Here is a 24,356-nt window from a genome sequence, read left to right as displayed (position 1 = left end):
ATTGGTTTGCTGTATTTGAGGAGTGTGACGTAACCCAGGGCTCAGAAACAATGAAAGCACAGAATGTGTTTATACTATGCCTTAAGAATTGTTTCGCTTGTTTATTTCACAATTTAGAACATCCTTCGGGAGGAGGGTTTTAGTTTTATCATCGGTGCTCAAAATAATAAAGGGCTTTAGGTTCAAAATATTATTTATACTTATGTGTGTGTTCAAAAGGAACGAATAAGAAACTTAGAAGTTCCTATTTTTCATTAATCAAATGTATGTAATTATCTATTATAATATTGATAATTTAAAAATTAATTGCATTGAATAAAGAAGGAGTAAATTTAATTTTGAGGCTGTATGGTACAATATTTTTGCCTTCTCTTATAGGAAAGTTTTAAAGAAAAAACAAATTCGATGACATTACTTTGACATTTTATTTTGAAAGTAAACAATCACATTTAAAGTTATATTAGTTTGAATTTATTTTCAAATTTTAGTTAGGTTAAAGGTTTTCTGTTTATTTGTAACTGGCTTTATTTTACTATTGTGATGTTTGGAGAGAAAGTAATAGAACTTTTAAAAGAAGCAGAGAGAAATCGCGAAACAATTGATTTATATAATGTAAATTTCTTCATAGCTTTCTGATATCTATGAAATATTGCTAAAATTAATGTAATGATTATAAATTTGTTAAAATATATGGTATCAATTTATTGTAATAAGATTTTCTTTGATTCTAGGATGAAAAAATACGTCAAATTATACAAGAAATGCATGTTTTATTTAAAATGAATATGAGTGACGCGTAAGTTTGCAGTAAAATATATAATTTAATAGTAAATTATCCATTCGCCGTTATCATGAATCGTCAGTTAAGATTTATGTCTTCTAGACACTGGGCCGCATTACAGCTATTAACTTAAACAATTTAAAAAAATGTTTTTTGGTTATGTAAAATGTTTATTGATCATTAATGTTTTAGCAATGCAACTACTGAAAATAAATCTCTATGGACAACCGTTCAAGTTCGTCATTCAGCATTAGAGAGAAACAAAAGATGCCTTTTAGCCTATCTCTACAATAGAATGATAAAAATTAAAACTTTGCGCTGGGAGTTTGGTTCTGTTCTGCCACCAGATGTGCGGGAGCTTCTTTCAGATAGTGAATATGATTGGTTCTCAAAATACTCAACAAACCTGGCTACATATATGCGATCACTGGGAGAAGACATAGGCTACAGTGGTATAGATCTCACTGAAAACCTAAGGCCACCAAAGTCTCTATATATAGAGGTACTATGCGTTACAGATTACGGGAAGCTCGAATTGGAAGATGGTGATGTAATTACTCTCAAGAAAAATAGTAGACATTTCTTACCAACATCTGAATGCCAGACTCTAATAAGACAAGGCGTTTTGAAACAAATAATCTGATATTATTGTTGAATTTTATAGTCTGTAATGGCTGGGCATATAAGGTTGAATAAAATGAATGTCATTAATTTTATATTAAATAAAAATGACATACTATTACTTGTGATACTTGTATTTATTGTTAAAGTAAAATTGATACTTAAATTTAGATCTTTTTTTATTTATTCATTCTTTCTAATCTCTATTATTTTAAACAATATTTCCTAATGCTCACAACTAAAATGTTATGTGTATATTTAATTCAGATTATTAATTTTGAATAATTCTGGGAAATTGTAAAAAATTGTCTGCAATGTAATTTACCTTAATTCATTTAACAGAATTAAGTATTAAATCATTAGTTTTACCTTAGACTGTTTTCATGAAACTGACTAATATTTTAATTCTATTATATTAAATATAATTTTGTATTTATGAATTGCAAGTATGGAAATATTTACCTTTAACAACAAACTGGTGTTTTTATGACAAAGTTTTCAAAACAACACATTTTATAATTTGGCATAGTATCCAGAAATGTTGAATTTCAAAGATTTTTTTTTCTAACAAATTTAGGCCATAATATTATATATATTTATTAATTATGCTCATATATTTCAACACAGTTTATCGACACCTTATTCTTAGTTACCTCGCTTTTTTTTGCATTTATATACATTATTGAAGGGGTTAGTGTGGGTACCATCACCTCAATCTTTATTCTGCAGTCAAAGTCAATATTTTGTATGGGCTGAATTGTAACCCTATCCTATATCATTTAATATATCCATGTGTGGTTGTGACCTTAGAGTTATCACAGACAATATATAATGTCAATATTTTTTTATAATAATAACCCATCAATATTATCATTGATAGTTTAATTTTGTACTGTCATTGTATTTTTGATCTCTCGTCATTCAGTTAAAATCGAAGAATTTTATTTAGATTGTTGGATATCTAAATAGTATTAGGGTATATCTATTTCTACCAAAACTATATGTTGGATTTTATTATATTTTTATAAATTATAGTTTATATTATTTTTCACGGAGATTTTAGTACATGTGCCTTTAATTAATTCGTATTCTTTTTGATAAAAGTTAAGAATTTATTAAAAAGAATACGAATTAATATATATAAATAAAATCTTAAATATAAGCATATAGCGTTTTGTTCACATTATTAGTGACTATAAATAAACCGAAAAAGAATTACCGACCATAGCTTAAATTAATGATACAACGAGATGCATTGCTAAATAGTGTAGGTATTGATGAACGTTCGTCAATATTTTCAAAACAGATAACCGAAACTAATATTTAAGTATTTATTTTTCAAGCTCTACAAATGATTATTTATCTATGTCTTTATGTTATTTGGTAACTATCCAAATGTATTTTTACATAACTACTTTAATTATTAATTGTTATTATTAAGTATTTATTTACTTTACCAATGATAGTATTACCCATGATACTGTTGTTTCTTCCAACAGTAATTTAATACCATCATGCGTAGGTCTGCATGAAATGCCTAAGTTCTAAAAGTTGTGTACCTACAATTATGGTGGTTTTTTATCTCGTGTATAATTTAGGTACTGAACACAGGGTTCGGTAGATATACAATATAAGGATTAAAATTCTCCACAACGTGCATGAAATAATTCCAACACGATTTAGCTGCTAGTTTCCTTGGCTGTCTTTCGTTTTCATCACGAGCTTATTTCCAGCCTGCCAGGTAACCGTTATGTTAAAACGTCATCGAAATGCTGTGTGTGTCAATGTTCACAGGCTAAAAAACAATGATTTATATTTCCTATTACGAATTGACCTTGTTTTTATCAAATTTATAAATATGAACCTTCGATTTTCCCTTATCCAATAAATCAAGAATCATCTCAATCGGATTACCCAGTATAAAGTTATACGTGATAGAATCGATTAACAGCAAAAAGTTCAGTGGCTGGACAATCAATCACCCCATATCTTCTTACCATTAGGGTTGATTTTTTGTCTTTGAATAGTACTAGTTTTCAAATATAAAATATGCAATAAAAGAATAACCAAAAACGCACACAGTAAAAGTAATGTGTACACAGAGGAATATATAATCGCGTCGAATTATACCTACTCGTATGCTAACAAAGATATCAATAATATGAAATTTGTGTAAATATAAAAGGAGGAAAACTTTTAGAAATGAAAATAACAAATGAATAAAGCAGTAGGTATGTGTAATTCTTGTTGAACCTATTAAAGAAATCAAGTTTCATGTTTCCAAACTCTTACGATAAAGCAATTACTGAAGAAAATTGTTCTATAATAGGGTATCAAAATATATCCTGAGAACGAATTGTAAACTTGTCGTGCTATAATAAATTAGGAATAATTATTTAAAAGCGATATAGGATAAATGGTAGCACCGTTATTAAAATATCAGAAATAGAAAACAAAAATAAAATAAAAATCTTTTTTACAATACAAATTATATTGTTTGATGGTTCTGAAGATTCCAGGGGAAAATTTTACTAACCTATAACGGATAGATACGTATTTATTCCGCTTCAACTTTGACCATTCCTTACAAAAATAACGCTCAGCTTAAACGTAACCGAGAACCAACTCTACTTGTTTATTTCGGAAATGATACAATCCCGATTATATTCCGATCTAACTTCGACCGTACCGCAACTGGTTCGTTGTGTTATTAGAAGGCTGAACGGCTGACAAATTGTTAGTAGAATTGGCGCTCTGTTATTCTTTATACAAAACTAGCTGAATCTGCTTTATCCGCGCAAAATTTATAAAACACAAACCCGACCCCTTTACCCTTACCCCTTTACCCCTTAAGATCCGTAGAGAATGAGATATTTGATATTTTAGAGAATGTCTACACATTATAAGGAACCTATCTGCAAAATTCCAAGTTGTATATGTAGGTGTTATATGTAATTTCTGAGATTTCGTGATTAATTAGTAAGTGGTATTTCTCTGATATATATAGATTATAGAAGTATGTAATGCTTTTTGTTAGCTTTAAATGCTTTTAAATGAACTTTCCTGAACGAAATATGAATCCAAAACAAGATATTATTTATCGATACTTACCTCGTAATAAATAGCGAATTGTCTTTAAAGATATATTATCATGATATGTGGCTATTCTCAAACTTTATTTAGTTTAAGGAGTTGGCATTCACTACTCGACTCATAAATAATTAAACTTTATGTGACGTTAACGTGTCCCGCTAATAAATCGAGGGCCGAAATGTGCATCGTAGTTTTAGCAAGAACAAACATTGCAAGTATTACTTTTAATTTATTACTTTAATTTAATTTGTGAACGTGAAAAAATTTATATGGTCCCTAACAAGACTGGCCATCGGGATGGTCAGTGGTCCCCATAGGTTTTGGTACTGTAAGAAATAGTTACCATTCCATAAATCCCCAATGCGCCACCAACCTAGTTTAGTTTCTACTAAAATGTTACGAGTAGGTACGTCCTTTGTGTCTGTAGTTACACTTACCTTACAAATCAGAACATAACAATACTAAGTATTGCTGTTTGGGGGTAGGATATATGACACTATTTAACTAGACGGACTCGTACAAAGTCCTACCGCCAAGTAAATTATTGGGTATTACATTAATAAAATGAAACTAAAAGCATAGACTGTCGAGAAAATAAAACAATTAAACTCGTCGCTTTGTAAATTTCCTGAATGTTTTACGTTACAACTAGTAACTTCGTTGCTTTTTATTATCATCGAAGTTATTACTACAGCTTAAGGAAGTGAACATTTGATACACGTACGTTTTTTTCAAACTGTACAGGGAGTTTTTAAATAAAATTCATAAGATCGAATACTTATTTATATTGTTAAATATATGTTATATGTTTATGCTTGTATTTTTGGCCAAGTTTAAACTTACATATATGGACATATATTAACGAGTTAATTGTAGTATACCGTAATGTGTTTGAAATATATATAAATGTACAGTAGGTATTTATTACCGGGGGTAAATCTTGCTTTAATTTTAAGGAAGAAGTAGTCTTAACTTTTACTCCAACACTCTGATCCAATGGTGAATACGGACGGGTCAGAATCTTAAAGGACACGTGCAGGTTTTGTCACGATATCCGACTTAACAACAAAATAGAAATATTCGTACATATTAAACTCAGCATAACTTAAAATGTTTAAAACGAATCCAGATTTATTTGATTAGATTTATTGATTGATTAGTCTACGAGCCAACTCGGTTTCAAAATCTCTAAATAGCTGAAGTAAGACTAAATCTAGTTAAAATTAATATTATTACATAGTATAAAACAAAGTCACTTATCGCTGACTGTCCCTGTGTATGCTTAGATCTTTAAAATTACACGACGGATTTTGATGCGGTTTTTTTTAATAGATTGATTCAAGAGGAAGGTTTATATGTATAATACAGCACAATATAGTTGAGAAAAACACATAATTTAAGGGGCTTTTAAAGTGATGTCGTAAATAAACACATTTTTTTGCGCTTAAATTGTAAACGCTGACTGAAACCTACGACAAAGATCAAAATAATGTACTACAGTACTGCACACCTTAGAAAGATCTTCAAAAAAGTCCATGATGTCTTAGAGATAACCCACAATAACCATTTTTATCCTTTACGAGAAATAATGGCTTATTATCGAAGCGTTTTTAAGCAATACATCATTAATCCTTATCTAATTAAGTACCTTAAATACATTGTACATTTAATATAAATCAATATGGCCCTTTAGAGCACGATTATTGATGATATTATTAAAATGAATATTTTCGAAGATATTACAGATTTGAAACGCAGGGACATAGCGGCTTGTATTGTCTAACGACTGAAAAACTGTGAACGTTGTAAGACATTCTGTAGTATATTTAGTTTTAGCATTGCACCCGTGCGAAGCTAGGGCGGGTTGCTAGTATAGAAATATTTTAGAAACTAAAACCTTTTTAGAAGTAGGTACATTACAGTTAATCTCAGCCTACCGTGTAGAGCTTGCAGTTGTTACAATATAAACTCGTGAGAAATAAACTTAACGCTGATAAAATTGTGCAGTTTATCCGCACACCTGCGCCTGGGATATTAGCTTGTTCTCTTCATAGGATATAACTATAAAGCGCTCATATTGGATCGTAGTAAAACGGGTTACAAGTACGTACGTTGTTCGTTATGACATTTAGTCTCTGACATCAGATCAATATCACTATGATATACTTGCGGCCCGACTCGACTTCCTTCGAATACAGTTAAGGGTATATCCTGTTATATATGAGTATTTAACAAAATTACAATAGAATGAGTATCTCTTCTCTAATATCTTATTTTGTATACTACTTACTTTTTTAAATCAATAGGGGATCATCTTAGTTCCCAAGGATGGTTGGTGGCGCACTGGCGATGTAAGCAATGGTTAATATTTCATAGAGCGCCATTGTCTATGAGCGATGCTGACTTCATACCATCAGGTAGCCCATTTGCTCGTCCGCCTACCTACATCATAAAAGTGTCATAGACCTACCTATGGACTGGCAAAACGGCCAACTGACGGTAAGTGTTCACCACTGACCATAGATCGGTGTTGTAAGAAATATTAATATTTCTTCATATCATTAATGCGTCATCAACTTAATTTGTCCAAATTTAAACTTAGTCAAAGTGCACCTTTGCTAATTAAAAAATTACTACTTCGATAGCATGTAGGTATTATTATAGAAATAAAAAAAAACCGTTTGCCATATTGTGGTTTTGGGTTTTTGGTAAATACCGATATGTGGGATTGTAACGGAAGATCGAAGTGGATTTTCCAATTGTTTTAACGACCAGGACATATTAAATGTTTAATATATTTAGGAAATTATGCAAATAAATATAATTTATGATGTAGCGTATCGACGTTTCGACAGACTGCGTCCACATCTGGAGCTTAATTGACAATTAAAAACTTGAAACGGAACCGAAGAAGATATTTATTGAATATTTTAAGAGAAGCATTTAATTAATACAATTTTCTTAATCAAATAAATATCGATATTTTAATTAAATTTTATTAAGGAAGCTAATAAAAAATACTGCAGATATAATTCTAGCACAATTCGACTTATTTACCTTTTATACATTACTATGTACAATACGCGTAGTATGTGATAGTATATTTAGTTACACGTGTTTGTAATTTTACGACAGTATTTAACATTACGTAACCGATTGACTTAAACATTAAATGGTTTTATATAAATGGCTGGATTGGGAACGAATGACCCCCTAAATGAAATTTATCGGTAAAGCCTACTTATAAATATTTATTATAGCCTTTTACTAATGTTCGACCGAATTTCTTAGGGTTATTAAACCATCGGCTTCGGCTTTGGCCAAAAATCGACCTTGTCTCGGATACTAAAGGTGCTACTTGTGCTAGTATATATAATAAAAATTAAAAGTTCTTAGAAGATATATTAAATACAATATATAATGACGTGCTTGGTATTTCACTTTTGATGCGATTAATTGTCTTAAATAATGAGACATACAGATTTCTACTCTTAGTCATGTCTCATGAAATTGATGTAACTTCTTTTTATAAATAGAATTCCATAAACTATAAAAAATTACACGATAAAGGTATTAATTTTATCAATTTAGATTAATTTAAAATTTATAGTTTTATCAATCTAGATCTTCTACATGACAGAAATATTGAGTGTTACAGGCATGTGGAAAAGTTGTGAAAATTCCATTGTTCGTCGCGCACTCGTGTAACATCGATAAACATTATTAATGTGAGGTTTTCCCGGTGGAGAGGAAAACCCGGTTGGTTACATTTATTATAGGCATACCTAACACGGAGATGGGTGCCGATGTACTAACGGTTATTTTTATTGGGAATATGTAGTTCACTCATTCCATTTTAAACACGTAGGAAAATATTTCTGTTAGACACAAATCGATATCAATTTTTCAGCACGAAATCATAATATTATTACTTTTTCAATAACTTTGCATAGTTTATTGAGGTAAGTTATGAAACGATCGTTTGAATAATAATTTTGCGAGATCAATTAAGTGTAGAAAATCATCCAGCTAGGAGATATGAAGGACAATTTGGGATTCGAGCTGTATTATTTGTGGTTAATCTATCTGCTAAGGATGATAAATGAAGACACGACTGAAGTTCTAATATAAAGTATCTATCAAGTATCAGTTAAGTCTGATTACTGTCACTAGTTCAAAATTAGTATTGCGTAAATTTTGCACTAAACAAGCTTTTGTAGCTGATAGTGACATACTGATAATGCATTATGCATCATATATCATTTTGTTTTCAATTGTCATCAAAAAGACAATATCATAAATATAAGTATAGACAGATCATGTGTAGGTATGTACCTATCTATATAAACAATAGAGAAAAGGTCTAAATAAAATTAATCGTAGAACACTGATATGTTTAATATTTATACTGACCTGATATAGTCTTAAATGGAACGCGCTTGCTAAGATGTCTATTTACTCTCGCTTTTTATCCGGAGTATCACTTTCAGTAAACAAAGATGCCTAAGGACCACTCCATTCCTTATATGACATAAATTTATAAATTTAGTTCATTGTTATTAGTTTCTACGTATAAGCTATTTTGGTCATGATGGCCATTATATAGAGAAACCAGTCAAGTGCACAGTGAATTAAAGTGCAAAATTGTGTGCAAACACTGCAATCCTTCATTTTATACACATATATTTTATAAACATACTTATAAATTCTTACTGGACCGACCCGAGATGTGTACCCGTACATCGCGATATCATTAGCTAGCTGGAACCACGAGCAAATCAAATCTCAGTCTGAACAGCAAACCAATTATATTACATATCACCAGAGTTAAATACTAAACGTGTGTGTAATTCCCATAATTTTTGTGCTTGCATAAGCTGACTCATTTGTACCGTGAATTAGAATACTCCAAATGATATATACATTTTATTTAAGCATAGTCCTTCAGTTAATTTGGAGATTCCCAAATCGTTATTATTTATTCGGTAAAAATAATATTTATTTAATATGTCTGATTTATAAAGGGCACAGGAAACTCGAATCGATATCTTAAATTTTGTTTAATAAGTAAAAAGTTTTATTGTAATGAGGATTATTTTACCGATACAAAACGTTATATAAAATATAAATTTTATATACCTATCCAGAACAATATGGCGGAATCCAAATAACGATGATCGTAAGTGGAAAGAACCAGCCTTTATGCAAACCATCAGCTGTAAGATTTTATGTCCTTTGTGCCTGAAATGATCTCAATTAGACGGCCCAGATATTGCTCAAGCAAACGGGTCTGCACAAAACCCTACCTCAGGTAAAAAAATACGCTAAAGCTATAAATATCTCCAAAAAAGAGCTTGTTGACACAACGCGTATATAAAAATACCTATTGCGGCGACGTTATTATTTACATAAGGTGCATTAAATTACAATTCAAGTGTAAAAGACCTGGCGTGCATTGTATGTTACGGGTTTTACCGATAATTACTAACGATGATTTTATAATAATATTAATATTATTATTGACTTTTTTTTTATCTATCTAACATACCTAACAAATGACATAAGCTAGTTAATCAGCCCGCTTCGCTGAGCGTAAAAAATGAATGAGTAATTAACTCTTACTTATTATTTATCTTTAAATGTTTATTTTTTTCTTCTCAACCATGAATTCTCCATTCTTCAAGTAAGCACATATAATTTAAGCTCTTTGGTATTGATCCTCATCATCCTTCTGCTTTTACACCAATTTTATTTGAGGGCGGTGCAGAATGTCCTCTTCTTCTATACTTCTCTGTCTGTCGTCATCTTACAAGTAACATAATTTCCAGTCAGATCGTCTTGCACACAGTCCCTCCATCGTTTCATTGGTCGTACCCTTCATCTATATCCATCCACGTTCATGCACAAGACCTTCGTCACAACATGGTCTTCATTCCTCCGCATAAAATGCCCATTCCATGATATTGTCGGTATTCTTCTTCAATATTTCGCGTCAGCTGATCTCTTTAATAAAAATGAAAATAAATAAACCAACGTTTGAGATATTAAATAAGAAACTTCCCTCTTCAACCTAGATTATTCATTTTCGGAAATCCATTTTATTATTTTTATATAACAAAATATGTATATATACAATTGCTTGATACGTAAGGAAGGTTTTTTTTACTCATAGGATTTACCATTTGTTAAAATTCTTAGAACTGATAGCTCAGAAGATAGTTTAGTAGTTCTTTAGTAGTATTTCTATCATTATATAAATATATTCCAAGACATTTTTTATTACTATATTTAGTAAAAAAAACAATCAATGCGTCGCCAACCTTGAAAGCTAAAATGTTGTCCCTTATGCCTGTAGTACCACTAGGTAGTGAACCAGTCTAAAAAGGTGTGATATAATAAAAAAATATGTCTTCATTACGGGTGCCTTTATAGATTATAAAAGAGGGAATACCTCTTTCATAATCTTTGTTATCATCTATTGGAAGGCAATTCGACAGGATTGGTAAGACGCAGGACATTCTTGTCATGGCATGGGGATGTACCGGTGCCTACTTTCTACCTTCTAGTTGCTTCTGAGAACTTATTTTCAGAAAAACCCAATACCATCAAGTGCCGCGAGATTCATTGGACCCGTGACTTATATTACGATGATGAATTTACAATGAGGAAAATTGTTTAAATAACAGTAAAACTACGAGTGATTCACAAGTTCATCAACCGAATAGAACCGGATACAGAGTTTGCGTAAATTTTAATAATCTATTTGTTTTTTTTTTCATATTAAAGACCTGTGATAAATTTTACTTATTAATACTTGAATGACGTCACATATTTTATAATGTGCTTTAACACTGTTAATTGTGAGCAAAGGCGAGCCTATGATTGTGAAATTTCAAAAAGATACAAGATAAATATTCCCTTTTTGTCATTTACTGTAATAATCATACTATTAGTCAAGTTAATAACGTGAATGGGATACTAAGTATTTTTTTAGAAAAACGCTCTTCTAAAAAAAGTTTACATATTAATATTTATTGTATTTTTTTTATTTAAAAGGAATAATAAGATTTAATTATTAGAAAACCCTGCCCAAGATTACCCGGATAGTTTCCTGGGAAGTAAACCACTTATATTGACTGACTCACATACGTATAGCTCATATTATGCCCCACCAAGGCAAATCCAGGAAAAGCCAAGACGGGAACATCCACACACCAGGGTATATCCAATACTTGTAAAAATAAGACGAAATCAGTTGGATAATATACGGAAAAACCATTTGAAATTTAGTCACGAGAAAAATGCCTTGAATTTATTATTGAATTTTTTATCTTGAAACATTTAATTTAAATTGTAATTTGCGTACTATTGACATGATATGATTGTTGACAAAAATGTACCTAATCAATAACGTGGCGCTAACATTTTAATGCAATACATTTGTGACGAGTCGAAAGAGAGAAATGGAAGAATATTAAACGATGATTGTGGATTCGAGTCCGTGTAAACACCAATTAATTTGTATGTGCTTTTTTGTTTTGAATTCGAAAGCAGGCTAACATAGTGACAAAACCTACACGTGTCGGAGATTTTGACACGGTGGGTTATTTCTAGGCTATTACTACTATAACTATAGTTTCTGCTAATCCGTCAATACAATGAAATAAAGCTGAAGAGGATCAGCATCGACCAACTCGATTTGAGAAATGTTCTTGCGTTAAATAGTCCATTATGTTCTTCGTTTAGATATTCCATTTATTGAAAGAACAAAACCCACGCGGGTGCTATAAAGTTTCACCTCTGTAAAACGTCTAGTGGTGTAGCTATCCTAGTGGAAGGTGGTGCGGTGCACCATGTTCTCTAGAGCCAGTATTTAATTTCTGTATTTTCTAAACTTTTTTTTTTTAGTGGATTTTTGTATGGACGACCAAAGAAACGATGGATCGATTGTGTAAAAGACGATATGATTAGACATAATGTTATTCGTGAGATGTCCGATATAGAAATATGGAAGAAGAAGACATGCTGTGCCAACCCCAAATAAAATTGCGATAAGGGCAGGAGGATGATGATGACTTTCTATACTTTTCATTTCAAACATTTTACTTCAATGCGACGCCACACCGGGGCTTTTATTATGTAAATATAAATAACACATACAATCAAAATAAGAAGTGGCCTGAAGTATGGTTCCTTATTTGTCATCCGGTTATTGAATTACACAATCATGTGCATCGAGTGATTTCCATATCACTCGCTACTCACTAATTCTTAGAAATACGCAATATTTGGTTTTACCGCCTGTATTGATGATTAACTTACGTATAAATAATATTTTGTAACTGCTGGGAATTTAAGATAACTTAAATTAATTATTTCTTTTATTAGGTCAAAAAGAGTTTATAAGGAAAAACATGTCAAATTATTGTAATATTATAATGTTTACAATAACTAATCTTATTATTGGAGTCAATGACATTCAAAGTTAAACAAGGCAAATCTATTTTGTTAAAATATACAATCAGCATGATGTTGATTGTATATTTTAATATTTTTCATAAAGTTTTAAGTACAATAATAGTTAAGATCAGCAAAACATAGTAACGTCTAAAGAGATCAATAATATTCATAGGTTATTTTGTCGTATCCACTAAAATACGTTTAGTTTAAACTGGTGGTAAATAAATTTGTAAAAATGAAGTCTTCGTTCGTTTCGTTATGTTTGATAGCACACCTTGGGAATGAAACGATCGCCTCCTGGCTGTTTCTACTCATATACAATTATGTATATAATTAATTTGACGTAAAAAAAAAGTCCCGCTGAGTTTCTTTCGCCGGTTCTTCTCAGGTCAGGGTGTTTTCTTTTTCCGAACCGGTGGTAGTGTTTAATTTGACCATCAATAAGAAAGTGTAATACTTCTATATTGAATAAAGGAATTTGAGTTTGAGTTTGAGTTTCAATATAAGATCAGTATTTATAATAAAAGCAACAGTTTTGAAATTGAAGAGTAGGATGTACCCTACCCCGAAGACTCTTCAGTAACTGTAAAGATTAATTGTATCTATTTTTAAATGATCGTGAATTTCTGCTGTTAAAATTTAACAATAGGTGATTAAAATCTAATTATGTAGTTAAAATGTATTAAGTTAATGTTTCGTTTCATGGTGTGTTCTAAATTTTTGGATACTTTGGATGCTTACTCTTAGTTACTGACGCTTTGTTACTATTTCGATGACGATTTGAATAAACAATTATATTTGACGATAGTCGTGTTCCAATATATTTCGGCAAAATAAGTGTTTTAAATATTTAGACGCCTGCTTATATGAATAATATCGATTATTTTAGATATTTTTGGTAATATTACCTTTAACAATATATATGATGCTGACTGTACGTCTAGGATGTGTAGTCAAATTTAACGTACGCGACGCTTCGGCGAGTTACAGCGCCAATTTCTCTATCTTATACCGTTCTATACCTATTTCTTGATTTTTTCTTCTTTCTTGAAAACTCTTTCATACGGCGTTGCTATAGCTAGATATCAGATGGCTGAATAGTAAGGTCAAGGTCGTAAAGCGGTCATTAGTAAAAGCGTTTGTGAAACTATTTACGAGGAACATAAATGCCTCGCTGGCTTTCAGCTTCATCCTCTTTACGACATCTCGATGAACTAGATAAGTCCCGCTGACTTTTAATCGCAATCGTAGAAGAACGATTTGAGGAGTCGTTAAAACAACCCAATAGTTGTAAGTAGTATGAAATCGTGAGCGGGAAATGAAAACTTTTCCGTTTCAAACTTGAACCGAGTCCACGAGGTGATTGGTTTTAGTTTAGTAATATAAAAGTTGAAAATACAATTTCATACAACTAGAATCATATTAACTGTATCCACATATATAATGGTTCCTTAAGGTTTGGAGCTGGTCAGAGCTGAAATTTGGACAGAAGTGACGGAATTTTGGTAAGCATATGCATATTCAGTATTACTGTATTAACTGTCATGCACGATCATTTATAAACATTCGGTTATAATACAGATTTTACGTGTTCTTTTCTCTGGGCGGTCTATTTCTTTTACGTCTCTGATTTATCACATTGTTTTAGGTAAGTATATTTTGTACATGGACGTTAGGAAATATTGAATGGGTAGAACGCTGAATAAGTAGAAGATAATTGCCGACATTTTAATTTAAGAGCAAGTAGATATACTTGTTTAGTGCATCAAAAAAGCTGAGTCAACTAATTACGCTTTCGCAAGAATGCACGTGTTAGAAGCGACCGTAGCTTATTTTATATCACAGAAGAAATTTGTTGGTTTTATCATATTTTTTGAGTTTAGCATTGTCACACTCATGTTTTTGTTTAGACTCGTTGGTCCCTTGTCTGATCTCTCTTCCGGTCTCTGTCGGATTTCCGTCCCATCAGACAATGGCAGGGAGGAAATAGAGTGCACCTGTGTCTGCGTGTTCCATTATACGTTAGAAAATCTTATGATATTACATACAGATGACATTTATTGTTTTATGTAACAGAATAAAATAAGTTACATGTAAAATAGTTGCTCTTTCCTGGAAATGTTTTTGCACATCTTTTAATATTCATTTTACCATTATACGTATATTAAAAGATGTACGTGTGTGCTTTACCTTATAGAAGTTACCTTGGCTCTATTCCAAAATAAAAAAGTGATTTAATAAAATTGGCATGTCATTGCAATCCTGCGCTGAATTTATAAGATGATTTCAATCAAATATTTTAGGGTTTTACCAAATACCGTTTGAACTAGATAAGTTTGCAGCAACGTCAGAGTATTTGTAAAGTAATTACGGGTTTTCCGGCAAAATGTTGATATAACACTTATAGTCACAAACACAATCATGACTCTTATGATGGACTTTTTTTTATCGTGTCCATCGATATAATTCGAAACGAAATTATTTGATTAATTACTTAAACTGTAGCTATTTATATAAACTATCGAACAAAAAGAACAGGATAAGAAACAAATTATTTAGTCGTTTTTTTTTCGAAATAATTCGCTTTCTAAGAATTATTTCAGTATACTGATAACTTTGTTGATTGATTGATTATACCCATGATACGTCGAACGATGCATTTGATATTTTTATAATTTTTATTAATACTATTTTGTGTAAATAAAATTGTCTATAAATAATTATACACTTAAGCAGGCGGACGGGTAACAGTGCCACACGATAAAAATATATATATGTATATATGTATTTTATCTACGTGTAATATGTGGAGTCCGATATTTTCGTGTGTTTTTGTTCGATAATGGTATACTTTCTACTATACATACATTTACATTAGCAGCCTGTCAATTTCCCACTGCTGGGCTAAGGCCTCCTCTCCGTTTAAGGAGAAGGTTTGGAGCATATTGGGTTGGTGAAATAAACATGTGGCAGAATTTCGTTGAAATTAGACACATGCAATTTTCCTCACGATGTTTTCCTTCACTGCCGAGCACAAGATGAATTATAAACACAAATTAAGCACATGAAAATTCAGTGGTGCTTGCCTGGATTTGAACCCTATACTATTGGTTAAGATGCACGCGTTCTAACCACTGCTGCTGCTGCCACTGCTGCTACTGCTGCTAATTCAGACAACAACTCCGTCAAATAACAATGCATGCCAACAAACGTATTTATACTAACCTTACAGTCGCTATTTGGACGAGCATATCGTATGTAGACCTTGCTTGACATATCCCAGACATTGAGTAATATATAAATGTATGTACGGGTGCACGTTACATCATTACATCATGGCCTACATCTTGTCCTGTAGTATACATATAAAAATGCAAGTGAAACGCATTTAAGGTGGCGTTTTAATAAGAATAGACTAGGCTGGGTTTTAGATATTGTTAAGGGTGTTCAGTTGTTACGTCAGCTTGTCATTGTTGACGGAGATTTTTTGTGTTTTCCCATTTTTTTTGCGATAACTCGACCTTCCAACATGATACGATAATTGGGAGAACTTTGCCATGTACAAGTATCAACCGATAAATAATTAATAACTAAATGAATATCATATTCGTATTTAATTGTGAAATTAAAAAAAGAGTTTTATATTTTAAAATCAGAATCTAAATATTAATTTGAATGCGTCAGCAAATTCCCTGTGACGTATTTATCTGAATCAACAAACAAAAACATCAGAGCGACACTACGTCATAGATAAATGACACGGGACTAGGCCGTAAAACTAGAAAATAGTATCAAATATTTTTATGGGGGCTGAAGTTTGAAAAGCCAGTGTGACAGTGACGTACGGCCGTTTAAAGCACTCCACTCCTACCATCAATCAAATTCGAACATTTTCCGTCCATTTGTGTTGCACGTTGAAATGGAAAAGATTCACGCATTTTTCAATTTGAATTGACCACAGTTTCTTTAATAATAAATTAATACGTAATTAGAGCTGTGTATTATACACAGCCTCAAGGACCTTCGAAAAATACCCAAATCTATTTAACAACAAAGACCTCTTTTAATCAAAGGGAATTCGTAATGCTGAATTTCCTGTTAACATTGTTCTGGAATTATTCATTTACATGTGTTATTATTTGTTTGTTTAAATAAATATAGTCTGGCGCCGATGACGTGTACACGACGCGATACTGAAGCAATTCGACGAAGATTAATGAGTAAGATAATGCTGTGATTGTTTCTCGATTGGCGCAATGACTGGTCATCATTTTGCTGACGATGGTTACGGCTTGTTTGTACACACTCGCGAATAAATTGTCATTTATGTTAATACAAAATATGTACTTCGAATAATTATTGCTAGTGTTTTTTTTCCATTACCATGTAAACTTAATTTATACGTTTAGATAAAAGATAAAATATTAAAAATAACTTTGTAATTTAATTCAAATTTGAACAATTATAACGTTTAAAAATTACACTTTTAAACTTTAAAAAATTGTATTCATTTATGAGCCGAGATGGCCCAGTGGTTAGAAAGCGTGCATCTTAACCGATGATTTTGGGTTCAAACCCAGGCAGGCACCACTGAATTTTCATGTGCTAATTTGTGTTTATAATTCATCTCGTGCTCGGCGGTGAAGGAAAACATCGTGAGGAAACCTGCATGTGTCTAATTTCAACGAAATTCTGCCACATGTGTATACTACCAACCCGCATTGGAGCAGCGTGGTGGAATATGCTCCAAACCTTCTCCTCAAAGGGAGAGGAGGCCTTTAGCCCAGCAGTGGGAAAATTTACAGGCTGCTAATGCTAATGCTAATTCATTTTATATATATAAACGAAAAATATTTCAAATTGGTTTCTCATGTTAAATGTTCGTTACCGTCCACATATATGTATATTGTAAGAAGTATTAGGTATTCCTTAAATCAACAATTCGGCGCCACAAGCTAAAATATAGTATCTCATACGTCTATAATTACACGTGATCACTCAAACTAAGAGCCGAAATACAACAATACAAGCCTATAAAATACACATACAAACTACGTCATCAGTATTAATTTGAATAATTGTGACCTATCTTGGTTTTATTAGAATAATTAGTAGTACTAGTAGTAAAAAATATTATTGATAAATGTTCCTTTAATTAAAATGCCTTATCTCAGCTATTTAGCTGATGATTAAAAAATAAAGTCAGTCATTAAACGCCTTCATTTTGAGTAGATTTAGGAGAATTGAAGCTTTTTCACCACGCTATTTAAATGCAGGTCGTCGGATACATATTTCTTAACGATGTTTTCTTATAACTCCGAGTACGAGATGAATCCTTGAAAAAATCCGTGGTGCTTGCTGGAAATTGAACCCGCAAACATCGGTAAATATTGAAGTGTCCTAATCATATCGGTTATTCCAACAATAGCGAGCTCCAAATCGGGAAAGACCAGATTTTAAGGAAAAATAGCACCTACATTTATTACATAAAAGTCTGCCTCATGTACCGACAAACCGCAGGGGAGAGTGGAGGAATTAGTCCTTTACCTTCTCCTTAAGTTGAGAAAGTCTTCTTAGAAATCTTCTTTATGTAGAAATATACGAGTATATATCTTAACAACATTTTTGGCTATATGTGTTAGTACCCATCAAAGTAATTAATTCTCTACCATATATTTAACGATTATTACGGCGTACTGTATACGTAATTACAGGCAATGGGACATAAAATTTTAGATCCCAAGGTTTAATGGCGTATTGACGAAGCTTACAGCATTATTTATAATATTTTATCCTTATTAATATTTATTACAGTATCAATGTTTATTGTCGATTTAACCTATTGAAAAAGAAACAAAGAATTATCAAAGCCTTGAGAACCTTGCTGATATAAGATTCGTCACTACACGTTAATTGAGCGTTATGGTTTTTTAATCCTGATGCGAAATAATTTTCAACTAGTAAAACATTTACGCGGTAATTTTATAGCGTCGGTACTCGATTTGCTAGACCGTTAAATTGCAATTAATCCTGTGCAGTAAGGAATGTGGAATGTAATAAAATATAACATTTACGACTATATAATCTCATCATTTCATTTTATAAGACACTCGCCACACGTCTCGACGTCACGAGTAAAACAAGGATATAACCGTGCTTTTTTTAACGAATGAGATAATTTTGACAACTTGTAGTGTAAAATCCAATATCGTCGTTTGGCATCCAGAAGCGCGAATGTGAAAATATTGCATTTTTTCCTTCTTATATCGATAGTATTTATCTATATAATAAATAAGAAAAAAAAATTCAATATTTTCACATTCGCACTTCTGAATGCCTAACGACGATATATTTCTTCTTATATCGATAGATATATTTAGATAAATATAGAAAAATACGATCGATATAAGAAGAAAAACAAATCAATATTTTCACATTCGCGCTTCTGAATGCCTAAAGACGATATGTATTTTTGTTCGATTTATAATTCATGTATTTATCATATTTATTTACATAGTAATAAAATGCGTTAAGATATTAATTATATAAAGATAAAAAATTTAAATAGTTACTTTCGTCGTTGAGCCTTCCTGTCGCTAGTAGAAGCAATAAGCTGAGGTATTATACTTTTAATAAAGGTTTGGGCTCTATTACTTCAAGATCAAAGTGTTTGAACTGCAAATGAGACAAAGACATAATTTATACTATTAATATATTACCTAATATGCTATCTATTTTGATAAAAAATGATATTTTGTGACTATCAAACAAACTCTTGTAATTAGATTTTTTTCTCAAACCGACGACTATGTGCTCAATACTGTCAAAAATGTCACTAGTAGAAGCCTTCGAGAACGCGAAAAAAATTATTCTGTTGGCCAATATTTTTTCAGCCATTATGTACACGCACACTAGTAAAGTTGTATAACGTTCGGCGAGTATCAAGCGTCACGCACACCAAGATGGCCGATTTGTTTTAGTATATATAAATAATATAAGTATGAGCCATTTAACTATATATATGCAAGGTGAACTTTGTACCCCTCTTATTGTGGGAACGGGAGTGTGAGATTTAGCATTCTTAATGTTAATATGAAGAGCAGCAGTGCGATTTTGCAAGAACTCACTTCGCATTTCAGATGTAAAATGTTGACAACCGATTTACGGTCATGCCATTTTGTTACGTCTATCCTTATAGTACTCATTGTTTTTATAGTAAATGTTATAGTAAAGGTTTTCCAATTTCTTCTTACAGAGTACGTCTACAGTGCAGTGAGCTAAATTTTATTTTAATATTTTAAATTGTTATACTAGTGACATCTAGTTGAGCCTTATTTGTCAAATTTCGAATAAAGATATCTCATAATTATGAAAAGACAAAATGAAAGTTTCATATCAATTAGTAGCTTAGTAGCTTTTTAACTGGAAAAAATGAACACGCAAAGAAACTAACCTACCTGCAATAATAAATTAACCATTCTCACACATTTATTTCATTAAATTGATGCATTAATATCCAGTGTAATGATATTAAATGGACTTTGATTAGTAATTGGATGAGTATCGTATAAATACATGAGTTTATTTTACACCTCGTACGCGAAGTCGATAGCAGCGATGTCAATAATGTGTAGCTTGTAAATGTTTCAATACACGAAATTCATTTTTATTTATAAAACTGATATAAGCACTTTATTTTTGAGCATTTTTTTTTTATTCTATGGGTTCGGTATGTTTGGACTATTCAAATATATAAGAGTGCCTCCCTTGAAATTATGTTTCTCGCAGGTTGATGGCTTCCACAATTGCATCATCAAGGAGCATAAGGATATACACCTGACCAAGGGTTTGTTTATTTATGCTAAAAATAAAATAAATATATATACGGCGGATTTCAATATAGTTTAAGGTGTAAAATATATAAGATTCACATAGAGTTTTTAAACTCCGACTCCGTTTTTGTCGCCTTTAAGTTTGATCCATATTTATATTTGAAAACATATAAGCCAAAACATAATCACACTAAAATTTTCCTTCGATCAACATTGTTACACAAATAAATCACATGTTTTTGTATGTATTTCATACAGTTTGATATATTAGTGGTAACCGTTAAGATCCCTACGGACGTACCGTAAAGTTAAATACATCTCTCAATAAACGGACGCAAAAAGAATGATTAAATTCGGACTTGTAGTCACTGAGATTAGCGCGTTCAACCATGTACACTTTCCAACGCAATAATTAATTTAAATCTCTTTTAGAAGGAGGTTGGAGGTAGGAAATGTCCACTTTTCCATTTGTACACAGACACTTTATTACTATGATTTCTGAATAACGGTAAAAATAAAATATTGTATTTTACCATTTTAAATTTTGTACTCTAAGATATTTTTCAGAATATCTATTCTGTAAGATTAAATTCAAAACTCTTGGCAGAGTACGATCGTGGAATGTCAAAATGCGTTTTATTTTTTAATTTATATTGCAAGGTAAGGTAGGCGGACTGGTGTAACGGCCACATTGTGAGTGGTCACCACCTTGGCTCTGTAAGAATTACTAGCTATTCCTTACATCACCAATATGTGGCCAACCCATACCTTAACACGGGAATAATAAGTAGTGCTTTTTGTGAATAAGTTATGATAAGATGTTACTTACTCAGGCAGATCTGCACAGAGCCCTACCAACAAGTTCATAAGTCGGTTCTCAACCGTTCACGAGTGAGATATGTTCTCACCGTCTCACACTGCAGGAATCCCATAATAACTTTCGATTAAGCAATATTAGGTTCAAATGATATTGCCATTATCGTCTTACAGGCTATTTTTAGCGAGCAAAATATTTTTAGCAGAACGATCGGAATATATTGAGGCAGTTTAAAATTCAGACCAGCGTAGCTTGGAACAAACTGTCATACCTAATTATCTGCAAATATTAGAAATATTGCTTGGATAATTTGCTTGCTTTTGTAGGCGGAATACAAATTAAGTAAAAATATTTTTATTATTAGAATCGAAAAGTTAGGTAATACGAGCGTTATAAATTTATTTTCATAATTAAGTTAGTGCTTAAATATCTTCTTTTGCACTTAGAAATGTTAACTTCGAATTTTGAAATGCAATAAATTAAAATTAAAATCAAAAATTTCTTATTGATTACACTTATTAAGCCTGTTTTGTGTAATATATTTATAAGTAAGGTACACTATGGTAAACACTTGAACCTTTAAATCGAAAGTTTCTTTTGAAGGTGTATGTAACATTTTTTATTAGGTACTATAAAAAGGTGCTAGTAACAAAATGTGTTAAAAATAAATCGACTTCAAATATATCGGTATCTTATATTCTCTTTTTCTTATAATCGATTATAATCGTAAAAATAGTACATTTATTTAAATATTTCTTTCAATAACAAGTGGGTACAGATTTTATAGTACGGAGCCGATGCTACAATTATTTTTGATTAAAGTAATTCTACTCAATCTATTTACTGAAATAATGTGACATATAAATGATTTTTAATTTTAAAAATACCAGCGTAAAATATAATTAAAAATTTTTTGTTGTTAAACTGTTTTATTGGAGGATCGATGTTAAATCAAACGTAAATTTGACTTTATTTTTTGTCTTTTATAATTGTATGCCTATCGGTCGTAGCGGGTGGGGGTTGTTTTGTATGTAATATTTAACGTTAAAATTAAAACAAAACTTATAACTGATTTATAGAAATATAAATATTAATAAAGATATTGTATTGTTGCTTTATTATTTTCGTCTCATAACTCCGTTACATGTTAAATTTTAGCCTCAAAACTAGAATAGTTACTAGTTCAACGTGATTTAACGTAATTCAATTACCATCCAATTGAAAGAAAAAATAGAAAAACGTGCTAACGAACGTATAAAACGGAGAATTTGATTATAAACACTGTACACAGAGTATATACGCTAACAAGCGTTCTTGTGTCTCAACGAGCTTAATCAGATAGCGCGTCTCGGCTTCACCACTAATTGCAGTTGAATTTAACCGCATTTTGCTAATTTTAACAATTTATTACGAAATGGGGAACATTTTAATAATATATTACCGTTATTAATTATTTTAATCAAGACCATTGCGCGTACTAAATGTAAACTATACGTTATAGCGCCGTGAAGAAATTTACTATGGTTTTTTTTGCTATCAGTTTGTGTACAGTAAGTGTATAATTAAGTGTATATTTTAGTATAAAATATTTAAAAAATTGTTTTTTTTTGCATTGCATTAACAGCCTGTAAATTTCCCAGTGCTGAGCTAAGGTCTCCTCTCCTTTTTGAGGAGAAGCATATTCTACCACGCTGCTCCAATGCGGGTGGATACACATGTGGCAGAATTTCGTTGAAATTAGACACATGCAGGTTTCTTCACGATATTTTCCTTCACCACCGAGCACGAGATGAATTATAAACACAAATTAAGCACATGGAAATGCAGTGGTGCATGCCTGAGTTTGATCTGAAATCATCGGTTAAGATGTACGCATTCTAACTTGTGACTTCTAATATGCTTAATTTGTGTTTATAATTCATCTCGTGCGCGGCGGTGAAGGAAAACATCGTGAGGAAACATGCATGTGTAGACACAGATTTCAACTAAATTCTGCCACATGTGTATTCCACCAAGCCGCATTGGAGCAGCGTGGTTTAATATGCTCCAAACCCTCTCCTCAAAGGGAGAGGACGCCTTATCCTAGCAGTGGGAAATTTACAGGCTCTTAATGTAATATAAAATGGTGCAGCGCTTTCGGCGTGAAGAGGCAACAGACAGAGTTACTTTCGCAATTATTATGTATATATATATTATAATATTATTATTATAGAAATTCTAAATAATAAGTACTTTGTTCAAATAAATCCATGATTACTTTTAATTGATAACATTCGTTTTTGTCCATGAGTAATGTACATACACAATTAAACGAGCTTAGTCATAGATACCGGAGGTTGAATCTAGTGCATTTCCATTTGTATAGCAATAAAATATTTTTATGCCTTTATACTTATTCAATAAAAAAACAATTATTATATGTCAATCAATCCTGTACACTTTTAAATGCAGTTTCAAATTATCAACTGATTGTAATGACGAAACCTATCAAATACAGGATAATTGAAATTCTAATGCAATAGGTATCTTTGAATATATATACAAGAAAGAAAAACCCAAAGATAACCTTTTGATTAAGTTATTTTAAGGATAGTTCTAATTTATATTATAAATAATCATAACATTATAATGAGATAAAATTAAGAAGATTTATCAAATAGTGTTATTCTCCATCCATCAAACTCAAACTCAAATTCCTTTATTCAATATAGAAGTATTATAGAGCGATTTAAACCGTTGTATGCCCATACCA

The 24,356-nt window shown here is 31.4% G+C and overlaps 1 protein-coding gene across 1 annotated transcript; it reads left to right on the top strand.

The window, feature by feature from the left end:
• The first annotated feature begins 443 nt into the window (after positions 1-443).
• Positions 444-1,572, top strand: LOC125066397 (DNA replication complex GINS protein PSF1-like). Its single transcript, XM_047674461.1, has 3 exons — positions 444-612; positions 732-796; positions 974-1,572. The coding sequence occupies exons 1-3, from the start codon at positions 541-543 to the stop codon at positions 1,422-1,424; spliced, it is 588 nt and encodes a 195-aa protein (XP_047530417.1). The 5' UTR covers positions 444-540; the 3' UTR covers positions 1,425-1,572.
• The last annotated feature ends 22,784 nt before the right edge of the window (positions 1,573-24,356 follow it).

Source organism: Vanessa atalanta, chromosome 9, assembly GCF_905147765.1.
Source record: "Vanessa atalanta chromosome 9, ilVanAtal1.2, whole genome shotgun sequence".
NCBI lineage: Eukaryota > Metazoa > Arthropoda > Insecta > Lepidoptera > Nymphalidae > Vanessa > Vanessa atalanta.
This window is presented reverse-complemented; position numbering and strand designations above follow the sequence as displayed.

Coding starts and splice junctions, on each gene's coding strand:
- LOC125066397 (XM_047674461.1), top strand. CDS start 541: ATGTTTGGAGAGAAAGTAATAGAACTTTTAAAAGAAGCAGAGAGAAAT. Junction 613..731: donor AAACAATTGATTTATATAAT/GTAAATTTCTTC, acceptor CTTTGATTCTAG/GATGAAAAAATACGTCAAAT. Junction 797..973: donor AAAATGAATATGAGTGACGC/GTAAGTTTGCAG, acceptor TTAATGTTTTAG/CAATGCAACTACTGAAAATA.